Raw genomic sequence first — 23,634 nt, 5'->3', positions numbered from 1 at the left:
ATTTGATCTCTCTTGAAATTTGATAGATATGGAATTAACACATATATACTCAAAACTAACATAGATCTATGGTAATCCTACAGCGAAAGTGTCTGAAGAGATTATATTTCTCGAGTGTAAACATTTCTTTAAATTTTGTACTTAAACTTTTTTTTTACAATTTTAAAAGATTTTATTCCTCTCAACACTTAATAAATGTCATAAAAATTTCCAAAACTTATAACATATAGATTACTACTTTAATAAATCTAAAATTAATATAAATATATATTGATTAATCATTTGGAATGAAAATATAACCCTAATCGCTTTAATAATTACCAATAGTCTTCATAGTAAGTAAGGAAACAAGTTAATGATCCAAGACTAAGTAAGGAAACAAGTTAATGGTCCAAGACTTAGAGACATCTCACAAGAGTGAAAACTAACTTACCCCTTACCCACCACCAACCCATAATTCTAGGTGATGTGGTTCTCTTTTAAACAAATTATCAAAAGTTTTCCACTTATAAAAAAACCCACCAATCTCCTATATTTAAGAAAAATAAAAACAAAATTCAATTCTACCCTTAAACATAACAAAAATTAAAAATTTAATCATAATTACAATGGTTTCATTCACACAATACATTAATTTTAACTCAGACCACCTTAATATAATTGAAAATATAATTCTCTTTAAATAACAATGATAAATCAACCTAGTTTACTCTACTTCAACATAGTTTGACTCCACTTAAAAAAATATCCCGCTGCCCATCTTAAACATAGTTTGACTCCACTTAAAAAAGTATCCCGCTGCCCATCTCCTCGTTGAAGAAAAAAAATAAAAATTTAATTCCACAAATACCTAAACATATTGCATTTTGTATTTTTTTACCACTAATAAACATAAACATTCCAATTATGATCATAGTGGTCCGATTGACACGGGGTACACTAATTTTAGCTCGTGGTGCCACTAAGCGAGGCACCATTTGGATCTATAAATTCTCACACACACCATACCACTCTGAATTTTTCGCTCAACGCTCTTACCCTTCTGGAAAACCAGTTGTTACAGTGCGCGCAAGGGCAACGACTTGGACAGAGAAACATGGAGAGCCAAGGGCAAATGTCGTCCTCCTACCAACGCTTCCCAACAATCAAAATTCGAGAATTGAAGGATGATTACATGAAGTTCGAGCTGAGGAACACTGACCCCTCCATCGCCAACGCCCTTCGCAGGGTGATTATTGGAGAAGTACCCACCATCGCCATAGACCTTGTCGAAATCGAGAGCAACTCCTCGGTTCTCAACGATGAGTTTCTTGCGCACAGGCTCGGTTTGATTCCCCTCATCAGCGAGCGCGCCATGGAAATGCGATTCTCCCGTGACTGCGACACCTGCGACGGCGATGCCCAGTAACAATGCTCACCTTCAATTCTTTCTGCCTTTGTCTCCCTAATCGGAATGAGGTTGATGATAGATATTAATGCTATGCTGTGGTTTTTCAGGTGCCATTATTGCTCGGTGGAGTTTAAGCTCAACGTGAAGTGCGATGGCGATCAAACCCTAGATGTCACGAGCTTAGATCTCGTATCTTCCGACATGAGAGATAATCCCGTCGTCGCTGTGGACCGTGCTGCCGATATGAACGTCTTTGATCCCTCTGAACAAAGGTCTCTTTAAACATTCTCCATATATAGTTTTTCAAGTAGAAAGGAATGAATGTGGTTCTTGTTGAGGTTGGACCAGGTGAAAGTCTTGGTTTGATGGTAAATTGAGGGTGTTTCATATCCTCACCAAGGTTTAAATTTCCCATAGATAGATTGCTATCTTTCACATTTTCCCTATAGATTGCTGTTTTGCTTAAGCAAGCATGCCGTTTTAAGTTGTGGTTGGGCCAGTGGCAAGTCCTAGACGAATTTGTCTAAATGCCCCTAGACGAATTTGTCTGAATACCCTGCATCCCGCATCGCAGCTTAAGGGATGCTTTCAAGTTTTGTAAGCCAGTGAAGTTTCATTGTAATACAACCAGAATGGGGAAGGGCACAGTTACTGCAGTGAATAATAATTGGAAGTTTATTGTTAAAACAATAATTATGAAAGAGTCATATTCAACTACCAATATCTTAAAAATTAAAATCTGTTTCTCTAACAGTTGACAGGGTGTGACAGGGTGTGAAGGCCATTAGAACGGACCTTATCAAAGCGGTAAAAACTTGAAAAGGGAGCAACTGTTAACCTACACTTTATACATAGCATAGCAATTCCCTGCTGCTCTACCCAGAACGTTACCAATTTTATTTTTATTGTTTTATTAAAATTTTCCTGAAATAAAGGAAATAGATAGCATACGATCTGTTCAAACTGGAGAAATCCATTGCTGCTCTTACTTTCCAGATATCTATACTGCCTGACAAGCACGAAATGTTAATACTGACAGCAGCTCATTGATTGTTGCAAGGTTCCTTTTATCCACTGTGGTGTCATTGTTGGTTAAAATAAACAGATGGGCATGTGCATGACCTTATCCATTGCTAAGTGTCTTACTACATGACTTAAAGATAGTTAGCCCTTGCACTATTTTTGAAGTTGAGTTTTGTCCTCTAAACATCAGCATGCATTGTTCCATTGCAGTGTAGGGATTATCCAACTACCAAAAATTGAATTGTTTGGCTGTGTTAGAGAGGGTGAAAATCTTACTGTAAGATTGACTGAGGTTAAAAGCTCATACATAGAGGATAGTATGTGTTGGGCTAAGAGTGGTATCATTGTTTAAAAGATACTTGTATACTGGAAGAATATATAGGCCAGACAGGTAGAGAGAATGGATGAACAACATTGATAGCTCTGAGGTATATGGCTATTTCTTTCAGATTTTTCCCATAATGAATGGACTTTCGACATTTTTTGGATAATTTAAGCAATTATGCACTCTATTCTGATTGAATATTGTTACTTTAAAGTATTCTGGGGTTTCTTTTCAGATTGAATTTTAAGTTTTAACCTTTATAGGATATCATAATGAAAACTATTGCTGCTATTTACTGTGTTGATTTCTTTCACTATGTTTGAAACTGTTATGGAGGTCTTTTACTTGAAAGTGTTTATTCTTTTGTAACGGTGAAACTTATTTGCATGTCTTATGTGTGTGTGCTTGTGTGTAATTGATTATAGTCCAAGTATTTGGTTTGCAATGTTGTAGGTTTTCTTGCTATGTTGCAAAATATTTTTATTGGTTGTAGGGAAAACAACTAATTTTTAACTGCTGGGCAGGGGAATAATCATTGTGAAACTTCGGCGTGGCCAGGAATTGAGGCTTCGTGCAATAGCCAGAAAGGGTATTGGCAAGGACCACGCAAAATGGTCACCGGCGGCAACAGTTACTTTCATGTATGAGCCTGATATTCACATTAATGAAAATTTGATGGAGACTTTAACCCTTGATGAAAAGCGGGAGTGGGTTGAGAGCTGTCCCACAAAAGTATTTGATATTAATCCAGATACACAACAGGTTTGTCAGTGATTTGCTTTAATTTATTCAAACTTCAGTGAATTTGCTTTAATTTGTTCAAACTTCAGACAGTGTGGAGAATGCATTCTTCAGAAATTTTGGAAGTATTCATATTTTTTTTCTTGTTAGAGTCTATGAAGGTTACATAATTTCTTGCAACTTCTGTTGCTCCAATTGATATTTTAGGAAACTTGCTTTCAGTTTGCCTTGGCATCTACCATAGAAAACAAGGGTGTTTATTTTCAACGTAAACTAGATTTAAACCCAAGACAGGATGACCAAAGTAGCAAATGACTTATATTTTCCATTCCCATAAAGATATCCTTATCTTATTTAAGAAAAGGTAATGACAGGAAGTTACAGTGGTTAGATAAGTTGATTGGATATGCCCTAAGTTGGTTTGCTTGAAACAATGTTTTGGGGGTTCTACACAACTCCTAGCAACTAACAGAGAAGTGTAATTACTATTAATAGGTTCCCTAAACAAATATTAAGGAAATGGTATAAATTGTACCTAAGAAATAAATTATTCTAATTGGTATTATAAGAATGATACAAACTAATGGCCTGCAGCAAAAGTGCAGCGAGGGATTATTGCAGAATCAAGGAAACATTTCAAACTTTCTTAGAGTCAAATTAACTAAGGAAACAGTTCAAACTTTCTTGAGACAAATCAGATTTGTGTTGATTACAATTCAATTTTCAGTTGCTGGACAATAATATCCTTTGAATCCTAAAATAGTGCTAGTAATGTTTTGCTGGCTACAAGGACAAGAGTAGTCGTTGATCTGTAGAATATCTTTGTGAATGTTTTATTGGCCATAAGGACAATATGTTTATTGAACATATGTAAAAGCTATTGCAATGCTTTATTGGCTATAACATACATTTGTATCCTTGTTATGGAATATCTAGTTTTTTGTTGCAAAAAATGAATGAGATAATAAACATTACAAAATGAAGGACAACTTATACTAGCTCTCCATTGTTAAATATGGATAAGGCACCCATAAAAACCAATGGAAACTCCATGATGTGTGTGGCCACATAATGCATATGGAGACGTGGATTGTTTGCAACTTCTAAGTAGATTGAGTGGTATCAATTGAAGACACATAAGTAGCCTTTTTGGCAAGTTGAATTTGCCAATTCGAAAACCAACTAAGAAATTTAGAAGTTACATACTCTCTTTTACACCATGGACCTAGTTATATACATATTTTAAAGTATTGTTTTACACCAAGGACCTATCTATATACTTTTTTAGAGTACTACTTTATGGTAGTGTATAGAAAACGGATAGATCTATGCAACCACATGCAACATGAGGTGGGGTTGGAAGATCATTGCACCACACACAAATTACAAAAGAGGGGAAAAGAGAGAGTGGAGTTGCCACTTGGTTTTAGGACATATTGAGAACCCTAGGGTAAGTAAGAGAACATTGAAAAGAAAGGTAGAGCCACTAGGTTAATTAAGTCTTTAGATCTTGATATGTTAGCCTATGGTTTTATTAAGGTAGGTCACCTAGGTTACAAATCACATTTTACCAACAAAATAACATAGGAAACCCTAATATTGAAAAAGATAGAGAAGCATGGAAGGAACTCAAACAAATTTTGGCTCTCAAGTGTTGAAACTACTTGGCTTGAAGAAGCGAGTGGTGACGAGTCCCCAAGATTGACTATGTCTTGGATTATCCTACACACGTAACTCAACTTTCTTGCAAAACAAGGCTTGTACTAGACCTCCTATACAAAGATATATATCTATCTATGCAAATAATGCTAGATCTACTACCAAAAAATATATCAATTGAAATGCTACAAGGAGAGACACAAGTGTTTTTTAGGGGGTGATACCCCCCTTGCCCTAGATGTGATGGAGCCTACCTTTGAGTTTGTAGGTTTAATTGTCCAAGGTGCAAATGGAGCTATGCCAATGAAGATGCCTTAGGATGAATCAAAAGCTTGGAACGTTAGAACCAAGCATATCACAAGTGGTACTTGTAGAGGTTTTGGAGACTCTAGGTGAAAGCAACCCAAGAGCATGGAAGAGGTGGAAGAAAGCTTAGCTAAATATATATTTTTAGTTCAAGTGTGTACTTGCAAGATAGAGTTTCAAAAGGAGTTCTAGCTGATCAAGCCCTCCTTGACTGATCTAGATCTCCTTGCTGCCCCTTCCTCAGATCCAACAAACTCACTGAGATGCCTCTCTCAATCTTGTGCTACTGTATCGGGTCGTCTCCTTCTCTTTAGCCTTGCTTCTATTACTTTACATTGAGCTATATCACTAACCCTAATCTCCAATGTGATTGATGGTTGAGATTGGAACTTGCTTGACTTGAGATCAAGGGTTGAGATTAAAACATAATCTCTAAAGTAATTTACTTTACTTTTCCCAAGTTTACTTTAACTTAATAAGCGAACATAATAATTATGTGCTTTTCCTAAGTCTAACTTAGGTTAAGCTACAAAAACAACTTGTTCACATTGGAGCAAGTATTCAAGGAGATTGTGGGTGACTTTTGCACACCTAGACAATTAGGTCTGTGTAGAAATACCTGCTTGAGATACAAACATCAACACTCCCCTCTTAGCAAGTGAGGTACTTCTGTCACTTAGAACTAACTTTGATCCTAGAATTGCATTTGCTATGTTGACTACTCCTTTCGAACTAGAAGCCTTTGTTGCCATCTATTCTAGAAACATCATCAAAATCTTGTTGCCCTAGGCCTGGTTTGTAGAAGCCATTTTCTCTTAAACGGATAAGGTCATCTCGTACCAAGAGACGACCTTCTTGACAGACTTGGGGAATCTGTTGACTACTCTCCTCCTGAACTTGAAGGTTGAATTTCTTTGAGCTACTCAATATTCAGAGGTACTTGCTCCTTGTTCTCTGTCACTGCTCTGCTTCGTGCCATCGCTCGAATAGACTAGCCCTTTAGCCTATTCGTGTTGCTCTATCTAACGCCTATGACATGTCCCTCATCAGAGCTAGAATTTTTGGGTCATGGCAATGCCTTCCCATCTTGGAAAGCAACACAAAATCCCTTCTTCTCCATCATACAAATTGCGAGTAGACTACACCTGAGTTTTGGCACCCACAACACATTCTTAAAAAAAATTCGGCCCCACTACTTTTTCAATTTATTTATTTATTTTTTATTCTTAGTGTTTCAGAGGCAATTGGGTCGTATGACAAATTTCTTCAGGCTCCCCTTAAAAAATACTTTTTGCTCGTATGATTGCGACTAAACCTAGCCCTGATGATCCAGTATGACCTTAGCACATGTGATTTAGAGATTGTTACCGCAGAGTTTATGCTTTGATACCATGTTAATTTTTCTTACCCTAACAATCCAACAATTCGGTCCTAGCAAATTTACGTCTATTGAATAAAAGCACAACTAGGGTATAAACAAAATAAATGTAGTAGAAAGTGAAACGTACAAATCTCAATCATAAAAATGACAACATATTCTTCTGAATTAGGGTTCTCCATTAAATTCTTTAGAACTTATTTGGGCTCCCTTCTTGGGAAAATGACTCAATTGAGGAAATACATACAACACTCAAGCTCTCCTTGGTTGATATGGATCTCCTTGCTGCCCCTTCCTCATACTTAACACACACACTGAGATGCCTCTCTCAATCTTGCCTTACTGTACGGTGTCTTCTCCTTTTCCCTAGCCTTACTTTTATAACTTTACATTGACCTAAATCACTAACCCTAATCTCCAAAGCAATTGACGACTAATAGTATGCCTCACTTGAGTTCAAGGGTTGAGATTACAACATAATCACTAAAGTACTTTATTTTACTTTTCCTAAGTTTACTTTAGCTCGATAAGCCAACATAATAATTATGTGCTCTTATTAAGTTTAATTTACACTAAGTTATAAAAACAACTTGCTCACACTAGAGCTAGTATCTAAGGAGGCTGTAGGTGACTTTTGCACGCCTAGACACTTAGGCCTATGTAGAAGTACCACCCGAGTTACACACTTACACATTTTCTACAAGAATTACTTCAATCAATCCCAACAAAGTCTCCCCATGCAAACATCTCCCTCCCACGACAATTTTCTCCATAAAAGATCACATTGTGTCCAAGAAAGAAAAGACAAGATCTAGTGCACATTCCTTTAATGACGAAGTGAGTGAATGATGATGATGAATAATGAAAAGTGACTCCCCTCTATTTCTATGAAGGTAACCAAGTCACTTTTTCATAATTTTACAAGAAAAACCCTAAAAAATTTGCTTAAGCATCCAACTAGGTCAAAGGTCAAGTCAACCTTGAGGTAGATCAAAAACATAATAAAATATCAAAATAACCCACCCATGTAGGAATAAAGACATTCCACCATGACATCATCCTCCAAGATTGATCAATCTCCATTAAGCAAGTGATGAAATGGTCCATGAGTGCTCCTCACTCCAAGAAATCATCAAAGTGCATGGGTGCATTTCCAAAAGGCACCTCCTCCACCACGATGCCATCCATAAAAAAGCTTTTGTCACCCTCCTAGGGGTAGGGTTGACGTGGCATCATCTAGGACAAGCATTGGCATCAAGGCATGGTGTGCTAGCCTTCCCAAGTCATCTCAGTGACATCCATCCTCATCTTTGTTCTAGAATTTGGGCAACACCCATCAAACATGGTCAAGGTTAGCTTGGAGGTGTCTTGAGTCCATCTGGGCACATCATCAATTAAGATTAATGCCTAAGATTTCTGGCCCAACGTTTCAATATCTAGAGGTCTGGGTTTACAAGGTCACATCAGGTCTCGAAACGCGACAAAACATCCTCTTGAGTGTGTTGTATAGGAGAAAAGCCATATATTAAGGGATCTTTGTTGTATTTGTGATGTCAAGTGAAATCAACATTATTAGGGACAAAAACTAGTAAAACATCATAGTGGACCATATTTAATGCTAAGGTCACAAAAATATTTCACATAAGATGTATCTACACATGTCCTATGTAGACCCATCAGTGCATAGTTGCAAGTGATAATGTGGTCATGGAGTGGGAAATATTTCAAGGAAGATGCCACAACCATGAGACTGGTTGATGGAGGTCCAACATCTTGAATATAATGATGTAAGGAGACATGAGTTACCCCTTTACTCAACTTGCTTTTTCCACCCTTGTAGTGTGCCTTTTACTTTAATGTTTTATCTTTCTTTGGTGCATAGCTTAGGAGACCAAGCTTGCTTTGTGCTTTTCCAGTACCCCTTAAAGATGTAGTGGTTTGTTAGGGTGGGACATTCGAGAGTTCCTTTATTTTAGATGAAGCATTAAATATTCGAGGCACTGGGTGATGGCTCATGAGGGGTGCCAACTCATGTTAGCCTTTTGCTCAAGTGATAAATAAGTTCCAACCATATTTTGCATTTTACATTTTCTTTCTATTGCGGTTTTATATGCTTTTATAGTTCTTCCAGCTGCATCAACCTTCGAGGCCAAGTTTGTGGGCCTTGACTCAAAGATATGGATATAGGGTGCCAATCCCAATGACCAATGGCAATCAACCCAAATAATGAAGATGAATAACAAGGATGGAATGTGGTAAGTAAGGATTACCATAGACACACTATACCAATTAGTGCCCTTCCTAAACCATAAGGCCTTAGAGGAGGTCCCATTGGACTAGAGTCAAAGGCTAACCTCCTAGGTGAAGTGTGGGAACAAGGATACAATCAGGAGTGGTCAATTATCCAGTTTTCCCTGTGAGTCATGTCAATATGCCCTTAATGTTAAATGAAAGCACATGATTGCTAAAATGGTTAATGTACCTGCTGATAGATACCCACCTTCCTTCAAGAAGAATGCCAAATGGGGAGAGCATTGATCAGAGCAATAGGTGGAGGGCTCTGATATAAAACTATTTGAAGACCACCCATGGTGCTGTTGGCTAGATAGCTGTCATATGAGGAGAAAAAATTTCCCCTATTGGGCTACCTACTTTTGGTGGGTAACAATCACCACCCCCGAGTTGGACTATGATACCACTAGGGAGCAATAGGGAAAGAAGGTTCTAAATTCAGTTTAAATAGGTTCAAGGCAAGTAATTTTCATTGCTAAGTTCTTTGAGGATAGAGTTTAGTAGTTTTTTGTTACACAGTCCCCCAGAAGTCCCTTCCTTCAGTATTCTTCACTGTTCAGTGTGTGCATAGTAAGGTCCAGGCCGATATCTCAAAATTCCTACAGAATTTCCTTGGTTTCTTATCTTTTTTACAAGGTCTAATGGCCCATTCTCATGGCTGGCTTGTTCTATGGTGAAGTTACTTTGTTTTTCTGTTATCAACCATCTCTAAAACTTCTCTTTGTTTTTCTAATGAGTCCCTCTGTCCCATTTGAATTTTTGCATGCATGAATGATAGAAAGAGAATTCCAACACAACTTCTTTTTAGTTCCAAGAATGTAGGGACGACAACTTCCTAAATTTTAGGAAATGATGGCCTAGATTAAAGGAGTTGTTTTCTTTGCTTCTCTTAATCTCATTTATCTTTGCAGACTAAGTTTTAAATAAGTGATGGTTCAAGGTAACATAAGCTATATGTTTTAAGGCATAAGTAAATAACCCTCCTCATACCCCCTCACCTTTCCTCTTTCTTGGTATCATCTCCCCTTTAGGCGCTCTTGCTTTGTTGGCCTTGGTCATTTTTTAATTAATTCCAGATATAAAATATTTACAATATCAACAACACCTTGTTATATCTACCTCATGGTGCGAGTACAATAGGAACAAAATACCCATGCAAAATAACTAACAATTTTAATTACAAATATTTTAAGTAAAATTGGATGTTACAACATACCTGTGGATTCCCTTGTGATGCACCATCAAAATAAATCCAAGCACAAGACTGATCTATGACCTCTATTGAGATATGCCTTGGAGGATGTTTCGCTTTGATTTGTTTGAAACTATTTAGTATACTTATACTTTACACTAAATAGGAAGCGCCTTTACTCTTTCTATGTCTGCATTCTGACAAAAGTTTTTTAGACTTTCCTTCACTTATACCCCTCCAAACATTCGTCAGCCCCAATATAGTTTCTACGTCTTTCTAAACTTGCTCAATATATATATAGCTAATAGATGTTGGATCATTTCTTCACTTACCTTGCACAATAAGCATTCATTGAGCCTGTGATGAATTCTTTTTTGCAAATGACCCATGTTAAAACCTTGTTTTTCTGACAATCTGAAGCTCTAGGTGACTAGTGTCTTTACAATCTCAATTGAGCAAGTATATTGTTGAATTTAATTACCATAGCATCAATCACACAAGCTAGAAATTAAATAGCGAAATCATGAAAATTAGTTTCACACATGCACAACAAATCAACTTTTCATCCCTATGAAAAACTCACAAGGAAATTTCCACACATTGCTCGAAAAACAACATTGCACAGATACCAAAAACACAGTGAAGTTTGAACTAAGCTTGTACATCCTGCTAAAAAACATAAACATCAGAAAATTGTTGTACGATGCTATACATACTTATGTATGAACTTTCATATGATTGTACTTAAATGTTGTACGAGACAATGTGTTGCTTGAAACATCTTTTTCCTCGTGGCCTGCTTTTTCTCCGTCTTTGTTGCTCAACTACTCATTGAAAGCCTCTACCTTACTCTGTTTTTATATTTCGAGCAGAGAATCTACTTTTAAGATTGCTCCTAGTCTACATCATGGATGATATGCAATTTTATGCATGATATGCAATTTTATACATGATATGCAATTTTATGCCTCTATTAAAGTGATCTACAAAATATAATTATTTTTCCAAAAGTAGAATTACTTTTAAAAAATATCTCAAACTACTTGTGTGTTTACATTGAAAATGTGCAGAAATTTTTGCCAGAGCCATAATTCTCAACACTCGCTTTTAGTAAGGAATGAATTATGCACCAATTCAAGTTTGTCACTGAATGCCTCAAATGTCCCTTTTGCCAAGGGCTTGGTCATAATATTAGTTACATGTTGATTTGTGGGAATATGTTGGAGCTTTATTCTCATTTGAACCTTGTCTTGAAGTGATATTTGATCTCAATATGCTTGGACCTGTCATGAAAAATTGGATTCTTGTAGAGTTTGATACAACTTTGATTATCATAGAAAATTATTGATGCTCCCACTCCTGATTAAACAATCCCGTGAGTAACTTGTGAAACTAGATGGCGTCATAACGAGCAGTGCTAGTTGCCATGTATTCTGCCTCTGCTGAGCTAAGTGCCACAAAAGTCTGCTTCCTGCTAAACCATGATATAATTGTTAATCCCAAAATAAAGCAACACTTCAATGTGCTATTTCTGTATGCTACATTGCTTGCCAAATTTTAAGTCCAAGTAACCCTACAACTTTACTTCACTTTTCCAAAATATCTTAGACCATTCTCCATTGTGCCTCTCAAATACTTGAACACATGTTTTGTTGCTACCCTATGTTTCTGCCTTGGCTCCACCATGGGCTAAATTAAGGTGTTCACTTCAAAACATATCATTGGCTTCGTATTGACCAAATGCACCAAGGATCCTACATATCAACTGCTTGTACATTGTGGAATCCACCAACTTTGAATATGAAGTTGTCACCTTCTTCAGATTAGTGATCATGGGCGTGGCCATAAGTTTACAATCATCCATCCAAAACCTCTTCAAGATCTGAACGTCATGCTTACCTTGCCCAAGGAAAATATCTCTTGGTCTCTATTAAATCTTCAACCCCACGAAGTAATGCAGTAAGCCAATGTCCTTCATTTCAAACTCAGTTGCCATGTTTGCGCTGCATAACATTTTGTAATGAACTTCTCTGCACCTATCAAAAACAAGTCATCTACATATAACACAAAAATAAGCATATCGGTTTGAACAAATATGTAATATAAGTTAGAATCTACTTTGCTTTTGGTGAAGCCCTTTATTTTGTAGATATCCATCAATCTTGGAATACCATGTTCTCGGTGCTTGCTTGAGTCCATACAAGGCTTCTTTAAGTTTGCACACATGGGGCTTGCTTCCATTTACCTCAAAGCCCCGAGGTTGCTCTATGCACACTTCTTCCTCAGTGATCTCATAAAGGAAAGCTATTTTCACATCCATTTGATGTATCCCCATTCTCATAGATGAAAGCAAAGACATAACTCTAAGTGTACTTGGTGACTGGAGCAAATGTCTCCTTGTCCACTCCTCTCTTTGGAGAACCCTCTTACCACAAACCTCGCTTTGAACTTCTTAGTGTTTCACTCTACAACATGCATGATTTTGTAGACCCACTGGGAACTTATAGTTGACTTCCCTTTTGGTCTTGGCACTATGTCCCAAACATTATTCTTCATGATGGAGGTGTACTTCTCCACCATGGCATCTTTCTGTACTTGTTGATCTCTCGCCTCTTGAAAACTGGAAGTCTTGGAATCTAGAATGTTATTTATTTATTCCATTTAGTCTGGAAACTTCTTTGGAGGTTTGCTCTCTTTGAAAGTGCTCCTAGGAGTCTTAACATGCTTTGGAGCATCCCTTAATGTTTGAACCACAAAGGTCTCTTGACAAAAGTAAAAGGGGATTTTGTCTTTCCCTCTTCACTTGAAGGCTATTGTACTATCTTGGAAATTATTGGTGACACCAACTCAACCTTCAAAGCTTCCTGCTCCTCATCCTCTGTCATTGGAATAGGCTTACGGGACATCTTGGTTGTAAAGTATTCCCTAGACTTTACATCTTGGCTCACTATTGTCTTCCTTTGCTTTGGAATGTAGACCTTATAAATATTGGAAGTCTCATTTTAACCTATAAATCAACCCTTCATTATGGAGGGCTCCATCTTAGCCATTTGGAACCCTCTTCTCTACCAGTACATGGATATAAACTAGACAAGTAAAGATATGAAAATGAGTCACCTTTGGCTTCACACTAGTGAATGCTTCCTTTGGTGTCTTGCTCCAAGATCTTGTGAGGACACCAATTCTAAATGTAGATTGTCGTGTTGCATGCCTTTGCCCAAAGAAATATCGACAAGTCTCGGTCATATATCATGGCCTTAGCAACACCTATTGTGGATTACGTCTTCTATTCGACCACCCCATACAATTGTGGGTTTTATGGAACTATCAACTCTCTCTTGATTCCTACCTCCTCGCAAAAACCCTTGAACTTGTTTGAGGTATACTCTCCCCCATAATCAATTGCCAGAGATCCCCATTCATCAGGACAAGTCTTGGATATATTGGTGAGTCCTCACATTCCAATGATGAAGAGCAGCCACATGTCAAAGAAGATGAAGAGCAGCCACAGGAAGAGAACCCTCATCCCAATGATGAAAAACAATGACATGAAGAGAAGTCTCATCCAAATGATGAAGAACAACCACAAGAAGAGAAGTCATATGTAAGGAAGTCCTATCCCAAAAGTGAAGAGCAACCACATGCCAAGAAATCCCATCCCAAGAATGGAGAGAAGCCTAGAATAAACAGGTCATCATCAAAATCTAAGTAATTATTTGAGGTGAGTGTTGAAAATATTAGCGAGAAAAGGGTTCCTTGATTTGTGCCTTAATCATAGGAGCTAGAATGAGATTCTTTTATGACATGCTCAAGCTCCTAAAAAATAGGAGTCCAAGACAAGTTATGAAGCATTTAACCAATGTGTTAAAATAGAAGCTCGAGTATTTGAATTTTGTCTTCTAATGTGAGTTGTATTGGGAATAGGACGAAGAGTTTGAGTTAGCCTCCTAAATTTTAGGAAGGATGATTTAACACTAGCAGTGAGCCTCTGTTAACTTGTGAACCACCAGTTCGACTTACCTAATATAGAACTTGTTACCACTCAAACTAGCAGAGGGTCCTAGAGGGGCACTTGTTAGATCAAGAGCAACAATGAAAGCTAAAGCCCACTGTCACAACAACTAAAGCTTCCTACTCTTTACGAATTTTCACTGATGGGAGGAGACCCGATATATGGAGAATCACTCATGAAGAATTGATTAACTAAGATGGGTGTGAAGTGATCTCAGGCACCCTTTTCTAGGGGAGGCTCAAGAATGGGACTTGCTTGCTTCTCAAGCAAGGTGCAAGGCTTCTTTCTAGGAGAAGGGGATGGGGATTTAAGGGCTAGGTTTAAGGAGTGTGAATTGTAAAGGAGCTCCCAAAACCCTAAAATCCTTGTTGAACTTGGTTTCCCAAGTGTATTTTGAAGAGTTAACTTTTCAAAGGTATGGGACCACACGGGGCCAAGTGGACCCAGGTTAGGTCAAGAGGAAGGAGTTTAGCAACCAATGATAAACTTAACCTAAACAAGGAGGTGAAGGGGATCAAAGAATTGATTTTTAGTTAAAGGTGTAAAATGATTCCTATGAGGAACTAGCCTAGGGAAACTTAGGGCAAAAACCTATCTTGAGGCTAGGGCTTGGGATATCTCACAACCCCATCTTCGAAATTTCCTCAAATTTGAAGGAGGTTTAGGAGACACAACAATGCAGTAGAGGCCAAGAGATCGATTTTTTCTTATGGGTTGTTTGTTGGGAAAATGATGCCTTAGGAGCCCTAATGTGGCTAGACCTAGAATAAAGAAGGAGAGGTGAAGAAAAATGTTTCTTTGAGTGATCACCTTATGGTAGACTAGTGCCTAATCCCTTGGGGAGATTGGAGTCAAGAAGAATATGAAGATAGACTTCGTTTCTAGGTCAAGGAGGCTATAAGATCAACTTCGCTTGTCATTTAGGGAAAAGGAGAGTGACCTTAAAAGCTTTTATACTTCATTTGCAAGGTGAAGTGGCTTGTCAAGATAAATTCGATCATAGAATTATCTCTAGGAGAATTCGTTCAACATACATGGCCCATAGTAGATAGAAACATCATTCCACAATTTCGCAGTAAATGCATGCAACAACTAGCCCTAGTATAGCGAAAATCTCATTATAAATGCATGTGACAAAGTAAAAGAATAATAACATTAAATTTGTACTTACATGTAAGAGAATATATCCAACCACCAATAAACTTGCCAATCATGAAGCTCCAAGACAAGAAGAGACAATCTAGATTCCAGACATTAAAATTCATCCATGCTCCAAAATTTTGTCCACCAAGAAGGAATAGCGAAAATCTCAAGTGAGATACAAGTCCAAACCAAGTGATGATGAGAAATGAACTCTCATCATTTGTATTTCTACACCTCTAAGGAGTTTGATTTAGCTATTTGAGCTTACATTAGCTCATAAAATAAAAATAATGTACAAATAACTAACTTTTGGTGACAAACCCACTAAACTAGTTCATAAACAAAATAAGAAGCCACTCAAGAGGTCGAATGATCAATAATACATATCGTTGGACTCTCTAAGAAGCCTGATGAAGTCCATAAGTGCCATAATGATGAGTAGGACTTCCAAAAGTAATGGACAAGGGGTTGGACCCTTGTTCTCCACATAATAAACCTGTGGTGCTCTCAATGGGTGTGAGGGCACACAAGTGACCTAATGGGTCTTCATGTAAGTTGAAGATGCCTATAGACCATCTATAAGGGATCAGATGATGGTGTAAGTGATGCCACATCAACGTACAAGTCTTTGGTAATCTGCTGGGCATGGTACCATTGTGGGGCTGCTGGGCAATGGTGAACCAAGTGCATCTTGCTCGTCCAATAGTTGAATCTCGAGCAATCTCTGAACATCTCTGGGGATCCATGGAGTGTTGTCTACTGTTGTGGAGGCCCATGGTTCTCAACACACACACCTACATGTGCCAATGTAGCCCTCTGGAGGGTCAGGACCCCGTATAGGGAGACCAAACCCAAGATGGAGACCACTTGCAATGTTGCATAAGATTCAATGTGTCCCTTAGCCTTTCAGTACAACAAGTCATCAAGGAAATTGAGTAAAAGAGCTTACAAATCACGGACAACATGTAATATCCCAAACATGATATTTGATTGATTTTGTAGAAATTTAACTCAACCAAAATTTCACTATAAAATTACTATTTGATTAATAGAAGATTGCCATGTAAAATATAACAAGTAGAGTGCATGCAATTCAACAACACAATGAGCAGAAATATTCTCAGCTTTCATTATAATAGATGACTGAAAGAGTGTACATGATGATATAGCTAAAATAGCTGAGATAGACAATCTGGTCTCCAAAATTGATCTACTCTGATGCTGAAGCCAACCCTCCCAAAATTGAACTGAAATCAATCACTACACCTGTGAATTCTGGCTGAATCCACCAAGGAGATGAGATGGGGTTTTGTCCACTCTCACCATGATCACCCAAGGGCTTCTATCCTGGGGCTACTGCTGAAGTAGAGAACCGAGTTCTCAAACCTCTCCACAAGAAGAAAATACAAATCGAAGATGTCCCCTAATGGCCCTCCTTCTCTTTTTTTTTATAGATCTGATGGACCCCTCTAGAAGCTCCTATTTTATTATTATTTTAATCATTGAGCACATTTCCCTTAATTAAAATATTCTTTTTAATGTGGGAAAATGGTAATTGGCCACCATGCTTCCTTAAGCCACTGAAAATTACTTCTAGCCATCCCATCCTATAGATCTTCTCATTCTGGTTCCAACGAGCTATTACACTAAGGTGTTCTGCCAAGTATTCCTTTTGAAATGCCACTTTAAGCGTTATTAATGGAGTCAGGTCCATTAATAACTCAGTTTTTTGAAAGTTCTCAGAATGCAACAGAATGAAAGGAAAACTGTGTCTGGACTGTGACCTCAGACACGTCCAGAAACTGCGCTGTCCCTTCCTCTTCCGCAGCCCTACTTCTGTGCTAATACACGGCCTCTTCAAAACTTCTGTTCAGGTACTTAAAGACACCAGACCAGCCCTAACTAGAGCACAATCCCACCAGCAACAACACAGAATCTCGACCTTGTTCCCATGAGATAAAGCACTCAAAAACAGCACCAAACTGCCCAGAATTTGTACTTGCTTTCAGCTAACTCCTAACCAAACTTGGTTGCCCAAAAGAAGATACCCCAACATGGCCTCCTTCACCTTATGCGAGATGTACTTGTGATGATCTTAAATCTGTTCCAAGAGCTTTGATACCATGTAGAAAATCCACGAAATTCTGCAACTGCTAATATGAACAATCTGAAACTAATTTCATTTCATATAGACATAGAATTTCTCTACTTATTTTGCAGCGGAATAGGAACAGAAATAAACACACCATCACTATAAAATAACACAATTTTTTCAGGGAACCCAACCAGGAAAACGCTTTGCTTGATTATTGATAGAAATTGAGCAATAGATGTCTTACAAATACAACTTGTTTGAATCTAAAAACAACTTTGTTTTCCTGCCTTGAACCAGGCTTGAAACCCTTGCAAGATTGCTGATCCCTGCCTCCTAACTTTATGCGCACTCTTGAGCTCTATTGCCTTGCACAAGAGCTCCTAAATCCTAGCACAATAGGCCTCCTAATAAATAGGGATTCTCCCTCTTTCTGTGCCCACTCTCCAAGGAAATCTGCTCTCTATCAAACTTGCATAAGCCTCAACACACAAGCACCAACCTGTGCTCTCTACTGCTTTGTCTCAACAACTCGTGCTCGCAAGACAATGATCAAATTGTGCCTTCGCTCCTCCTTCTAAAGCAATTTAAATGGCTAAGTTTAGTGAGTTTCTAATTAAGGAGTTTGCTTTTGTGATTGATTGAGTTCGCACGAGTTAACTATTCATGCAACTCGTCTTATCTCAAATCAAGCACCAACCTGTGCTCTCTACTGCTTTGTCTCACCAACTCGTGCTCACAAGACAATGATCAAATTGTGCCTTCGTGCCTCCTTTTAAAGCAATTCAAATGGCTAAGTTTAGTGAGTTTCTAATTAAGGAGTTTGCTTTTTTGATTGATTGAGTTTGCATGAGTTAACTACTCATGCAACTCTTCCTAGCTTCAAATCAAGGACTTGAGATTCAATCACACATTCTTTTCCTCAATTAACTCTCACTAGAAGGCTAATAACTCGGTTTTCCACTTTAACACATCAGTTAACTGTTTTTAAACTCGTCCCGATTTTTAGGAACTATTCCTAAATTTTAGGAAATCGTCATAACTTATAAGAAACTCGAGCATGCTGAGGGAAAACTTGTTGTGGTTCCTTTGATTAAGGCACAAATCAAGGAACCTTTTCTAGCTATTATTTTCGACACAACTGACCAAACTAGACAGGAGGCTTCCTCAAATCAGCAACTAGCTTAACCAGTTGATCCTGAAGGGGAGACAAAAAATTTCGTGTGAATTGCCACACCGATACAGCCGGTAACGAACAAATCTCTTTGTGCTGCTATTTTCTTCCCATCCTCGTAGATCACTATCAAGAGCTAATGCTACATCAGGTCCACGGTGTTCTCTACAACCATTACTTACATCACATTTGAATAAGTGCAAATTTCATGGGAAAGTCACCTAGCCTTTCAAAGCGTTAAAACGATATGCAACTGAGTTTCTAGTGATTACTAAAAGAAACTGCCCCGGTGTAAATCAAATGGTTTTTTTTTTTAAGAATTCGGAATTTTGCCAAGACTGAGTGCTTTCCAGCATATTTTTATATTGACCGAGTTCTTACTTATGGTTAGCCGGGTAATACATATAATCTGTCATTCATGTATATCTATCTTACAATACTCTTCCTACGTACTGTCATTCCATTTGTGCTAGTTCTACAAATGCTCTTTTCGAAGCAGTGGTTAAAGATAACAACTACATCTATTGTTAGTCTGGAAATTCTTCGTATCCACATCCTTCCTTTTTGACATTTTTAATTTTTTGTTCTAAAGCTTTATGTATGTGCCTGCGGGCTCATCCCAGTTTCAAAACATTTCTTTGGTACCAATTCATGGTGGAGTTTTATTTTGCAGGTATATGTGCACGATGCTGAAGCATATTCCTATGATGATGAGGTCATCAAGAAAGCTGAGGCAATGGGAAAGCCAGGACTTGTGAGCATTAATGCTAAAGATGACAGTTTTATATTCACTGTTGAATCCACAGGAGCACTCAAAGCTTCTCAGATGCTTCTTAATGCTATTGATATTCTTAAACATAAACTTGAAACAGTTCGGCTGTCGCCAGAAACTGAAGAAGATGATGCGCAATTCATTGATCTAGAGCAGCATATGCGAGGCGGAGGTGGAAGATGATCATCATGCGTAGTTGGTATCTAACTTGTACCATTTTTGACTTTAATTTGCGTTAGAGTGCTTTGCCACTTTGTTCTGTAAAGCATCGCCCTGCAACAGTGCTTCAAACTTTGCAGATAATTTTGATGGAAGAAATCCCTAAAGATAATCGAGGTTTAAGCATGTTTAAATAAGATATCATACATGCTAATGTAGTACTATTTCTATAGTGTACACACAACAATCAGTGTACTTGAAGTATATTTCATGATTGGGAGTATTGTGAAACCTATTCTTGGTTTTGTAAATACAGGATATGATGTGCTTAACTAAAACTCTTGTTGTGTGTGATAGTGAGATTAGCATTTTATTATCGCACTGAATGCAATCAGTGGTGGTTTCAGTTAGTGTTAAAATTACATAATATGTGAAAATAGTAAGAGTTGATTCATTAGCCGTTAGATCAGCAGTTAAAATGCCTCATTAAGTGGGAAGCTTGGATCGAACAGGTGGTTGGTTTATTATTTTTGGGAAATTCAGCAGCTAAGGCTTCTGTACAACTGGTTTATTATTTGTAGGAAATTTAGCAGCTAAGGCTTCTGTACAACTGGTTTATTATTTGTAGGAAATTTAGCAGCTAAGGCTTCTGTACAAAATTGATCATTTTATTGTTTTAATCTTTGGCTATATTACAGGAAATGAGTGAAGAGAAATGACAATAGATCATTTTATTGTTTTAATCTTTGGCTATATTACAGGAAATGAGTGAAGAGAAATGACAATGGAACAATAATTACAGGAAATAAGAGAAAGTCAATGACCAAGGAAAAAATTCGGAAGGGTAATGACAAATTGATCATTTTATTGTTTTAATCTTTGGCTATATTACAGGAAATGAGTGAAGAGAAATGACAATGGAACAATAATTACAGGAAATAAGAGAAAGTTAATGACCAAGGAAAAAAATCGGAAGGGTAATGACAAAGGAAAATAATCGGAGAAGGGTAATGACAAAGGAAAATAATCGGAGAAGGGCAATGACAAAGTAGCAGCTAAAATTTAAAGGATGGAAATTTATTTTGAAGTGGAGAAACCTTTGTCAATCTTCTTAGTTTTTAACCTTCAAAATATAGAATTTGCAAAGGGTAATGATAACGTTTTTAACCTTCAAAATATAGAATTTGCAAAGGGTAATGATAAAGGAGGAGGTAAAATATAGAATTTGCAAAGGGTAATGATAACGTTTTTAACCTTCAAAATATAGAATTTGCAAAGAATATAGAATTTGCAAAGGGTAATGATAAAGGAGGAGGTAAAATTTAAAGGATGGGAATTTATCTTAAAGTGGAGAAACCTTGGCCAATCTTCCTAGCTGCAAAATATAGTTTTTAATATGGAAAATATGAAATTTATTTCAAGGTCCAAAAACCTCAGCAAATTTGCAAAATATAGCTTTTATTTCAAAATATAAAATTTATTTCAAGGTCCAAAATTTTAGCAAATCTTCCTGGTTTTTAATTTGCAAAATATAAAATGTTTCGTGATATTTTTGTAAAAATTTTCAAATTTTGGATGATTTTATATAATATCTATAGAATTTTGGTGATTTTTAAAAATATATTCACAGAAAAATAGACAAGGCCCACTGTAACCGAAGCCGTTGTTTCCTCCCATTTAGGTCGGTTTAGTTGTTTCCTTCTCTTTAGGTTGGTTTTACAGATATCTACACGTAAATTATTCAACATAGAAACACATATTTAAGGGGTAACCTCAGTGGTTATTTCATTCTCTTTAGGTTGGTTTTATAGAAATTTACACAAATTATTCTAGCCAACATAGAAACACACATTTATGGGGTATAATAGGAACAGTGCCCACTGTAACCTCGGTGGTTGTTTCCTTCTCTTTAGGCTGTTTTTTTGTTGGTTTTTTTTTAATATATAAAACAAGGGTTTTCCTTCTCTTTAGGTTGGTTTTACAGATATCTACACGTAAATTATTCAACATAGAAACACACATATTTAAGAGGTAACCTCAGTGGTTATTTCCTTCTCTTTAGGTTGGTTTTATAGAAATTTACACAAATTATTCTAGCCAACATAGAAACACACATTTAAGGGGTATAATAGGAACAGTGCCCACTGTAACCTCGGTGGTTGTTTCCTTCTCTTTAGGCTGTTTTTTGTTGGTTTTTTTTTAATATATAAAACAAGGGGATCCTTTACTAAGATTGCCAATTTGTCTTTCAAAGCCTCTGACAAATATCAAATTGACAAGGATTGCCAATTTGTCTTTTAAACCTTATTGACAAATCTGAAAATTTTCAGGTTTTCACTTGTATTAAATTGACGAAGCAGAAAACTTTGAAGTTTTCAATGTATCGTATTTTTAGACAATTTGTCTTGTCAACCCTCTGACAAATATCAAATTAAGCAAGGTAAAGTTCATAGAATTTAATTATGAAGCAAAATAACTTAGTAACCCCCCTAAACAATGCTGTTTACCGCCTAATAGATACACCAACAATGTTACTAGGTACTTGTGTCAAACGTATGACATCCCATGAACATAAAGTCATAGGACAGTGTTCTTTGAATAACAACCATAAACATTATATTAAGCTTATGGAAGGGAGATGTTGCGTGAGGAAGCCAAGCGCTTCTCTTTGCTGCGAGGGTTCATTCTAGTTGCTGCTGACCTCCTATGCTGTCGACCCATCTAGTCGTCGTCGAGATGCTTTGCAGCTCTGCCTCTTCGTCGTTCCTGGGTGTAGAGTCCTCGTTGGGAAATGCACGTGCCTTCGTTGGATTTCTTTGTTCCATGGTTTGGAGTTTGTCATGGGTTGCAGGTTTTGCGTCACCCATTTCGGTCTTAGAATCGGGGGAAGTCCTGTGATCCGTGCTTTGTAGTAGTGTTTTAGCAAGTGGAGTAATGGGTGAGAATGGGAAACAATTTACGCTCCTTAGTTGGAGCTTTCTCTTTCATCACTATAATCAAGAAGAAAAGTCTTCATTTTTGTCTAGTGTGTTTTGATTGGGAAATTTAGAGGATTCTGGCAGCATGGATAGTAGAACATTGGTTATCCAAAATTCAAAAACAAAAACCTTAATTTTTGTTTCTAATTTTTCTAATTGGGAAATTTAGAGGAAGCTGGTCTAGGGCTTTTGTTTCTAATTGGGAAGTTTAGAGGAAGCGGGTCTAGCCCTAGACCTATGGAATTATCGATAGTAAAGCAGTGGTTATCCATGATTAAGGGTCCGATGTATCAATTTGCTTTTGGTTGAAGTTTATGTGTGTTGTTTTATTAGTAAAGAGAGAACTTTGACATTTGTTTTGGAGTTTATTTTATGGGATTATGGGCCATGTATTTAATTCCTTGGACTTTCAATGCAGAATGTATTTAACTCCTTGGACTTTTAATGTCAATCTAGATTTTTTTTTTTCCAATTTTGGTATAGATTATATTCCCTCAATCACTTCAATATTTTGGTATGGATTACATTCCGTCAATCTCTTTTTGATTTTTTGAGATGAAATTTGTATTGGAAATATTGGGAACATGTTGGCCAGATTCATAAATAGAGTAGAATGAAAGTTGTTCACTTGTGCATGTATATATGTGGAGTTGAACCTGGGGAAGTCCCTATATATGTGGAGTTGAACCTGGGGAAGGGACTCTAAGAGGCTCTGCAAATCAACTTGGACTCTAAGAGGCTCTGCAAATCAACTTGAGCATGAGCAGCCTTTGATTACGAGCAGCTGCATTTTAAGTGTAATGCCTAGCTGCATTTTAAGTGTAATGCCTATCATGTTTATAGACATTTGGACATTTTGCCAAAAACTGTTCTTGCAGCGATATTTTCAGTGGAATTCCTATCATATTTATAAACATTTTGCAAAAACTATTAAAAAATTTAAAAGGACCAACCTCTTCAATTTAGTCATTGAACAATGATACTGAGTTTAGGTCCGC

The 23,634-nt window shown here is 37.2% G+C and overlaps 1 protein-coding gene across 1 annotated transcript; it reads left to right on the top strand.

The window, feature by feature from the left end:
- Positions 1–977: 977 nt before the first annotated feature.
- On the top strand, positions 978–19,971 carry LOC149153866 (DNA-directed RNA polymerases II, IV and V subunit 3-like). The gene is made up of 4 exons (XM_089445731.1): positions 978–1,404; positions 1,498–1,662; positions 3,263–3,500; positions 19,401–19,971. The coding sequence occupies exons 1-4, from the start codon at positions 1,097–1,099 to the stop codon at positions 19,680–19,682; spliced, it is 993 nt and encodes a 330-aa protein (XP_089301857.1). The 5' UTR covers positions 978–1,096; the 3' UTR covers positions 19,683–19,971.
- Positions 19,972–23,634: the final 3,663 nt, after the last annotated feature.

Source organism: Pinus tabuliformis, chromosome 9, assembly GCF_031772625.1.
Source record: "Pinus tabuliformis cultivar Carrire ecotype Pingquan chromosome 9, CPIR1, whole genome shotgun sequence".
In the NCBI taxonomy this organism is placed as follows: Eukaryota; Viridiplantae; Streptophyta; class Pinopsida; order Pinales; family Pinaceae; genus Pinus; species Pinus tabuliformis.
This window is presented reverse-complemented; position numbering and strand designations above follow the sequence as displayed.

Excerpts from the sequence above, each read along its gene's own strand:
- LOC149153866 (XM_089445731.1), top strand. The coding sequence starts at position 1,097 with ATGGAGAGCCAAGGGCAAATGTCGTCCTCCTACCAACGCTTCCCAACA. Across the intron at positions 1,405-1,497 it reads ACCTGCGACGGCGATGCCCA|GTGCCATTATTGCTCGGTGG; the intron begins GTAACAATGCTC and ends GTGGTTTTTCAG. Across the intron at positions 1,663-3,262 it reads TTTGATCCCTCTGAACAAAG|GGGAATAATCATTGTGAAAC; the intron begins GTCTCTTTAAAC and ends ACTGCTGGGCAG.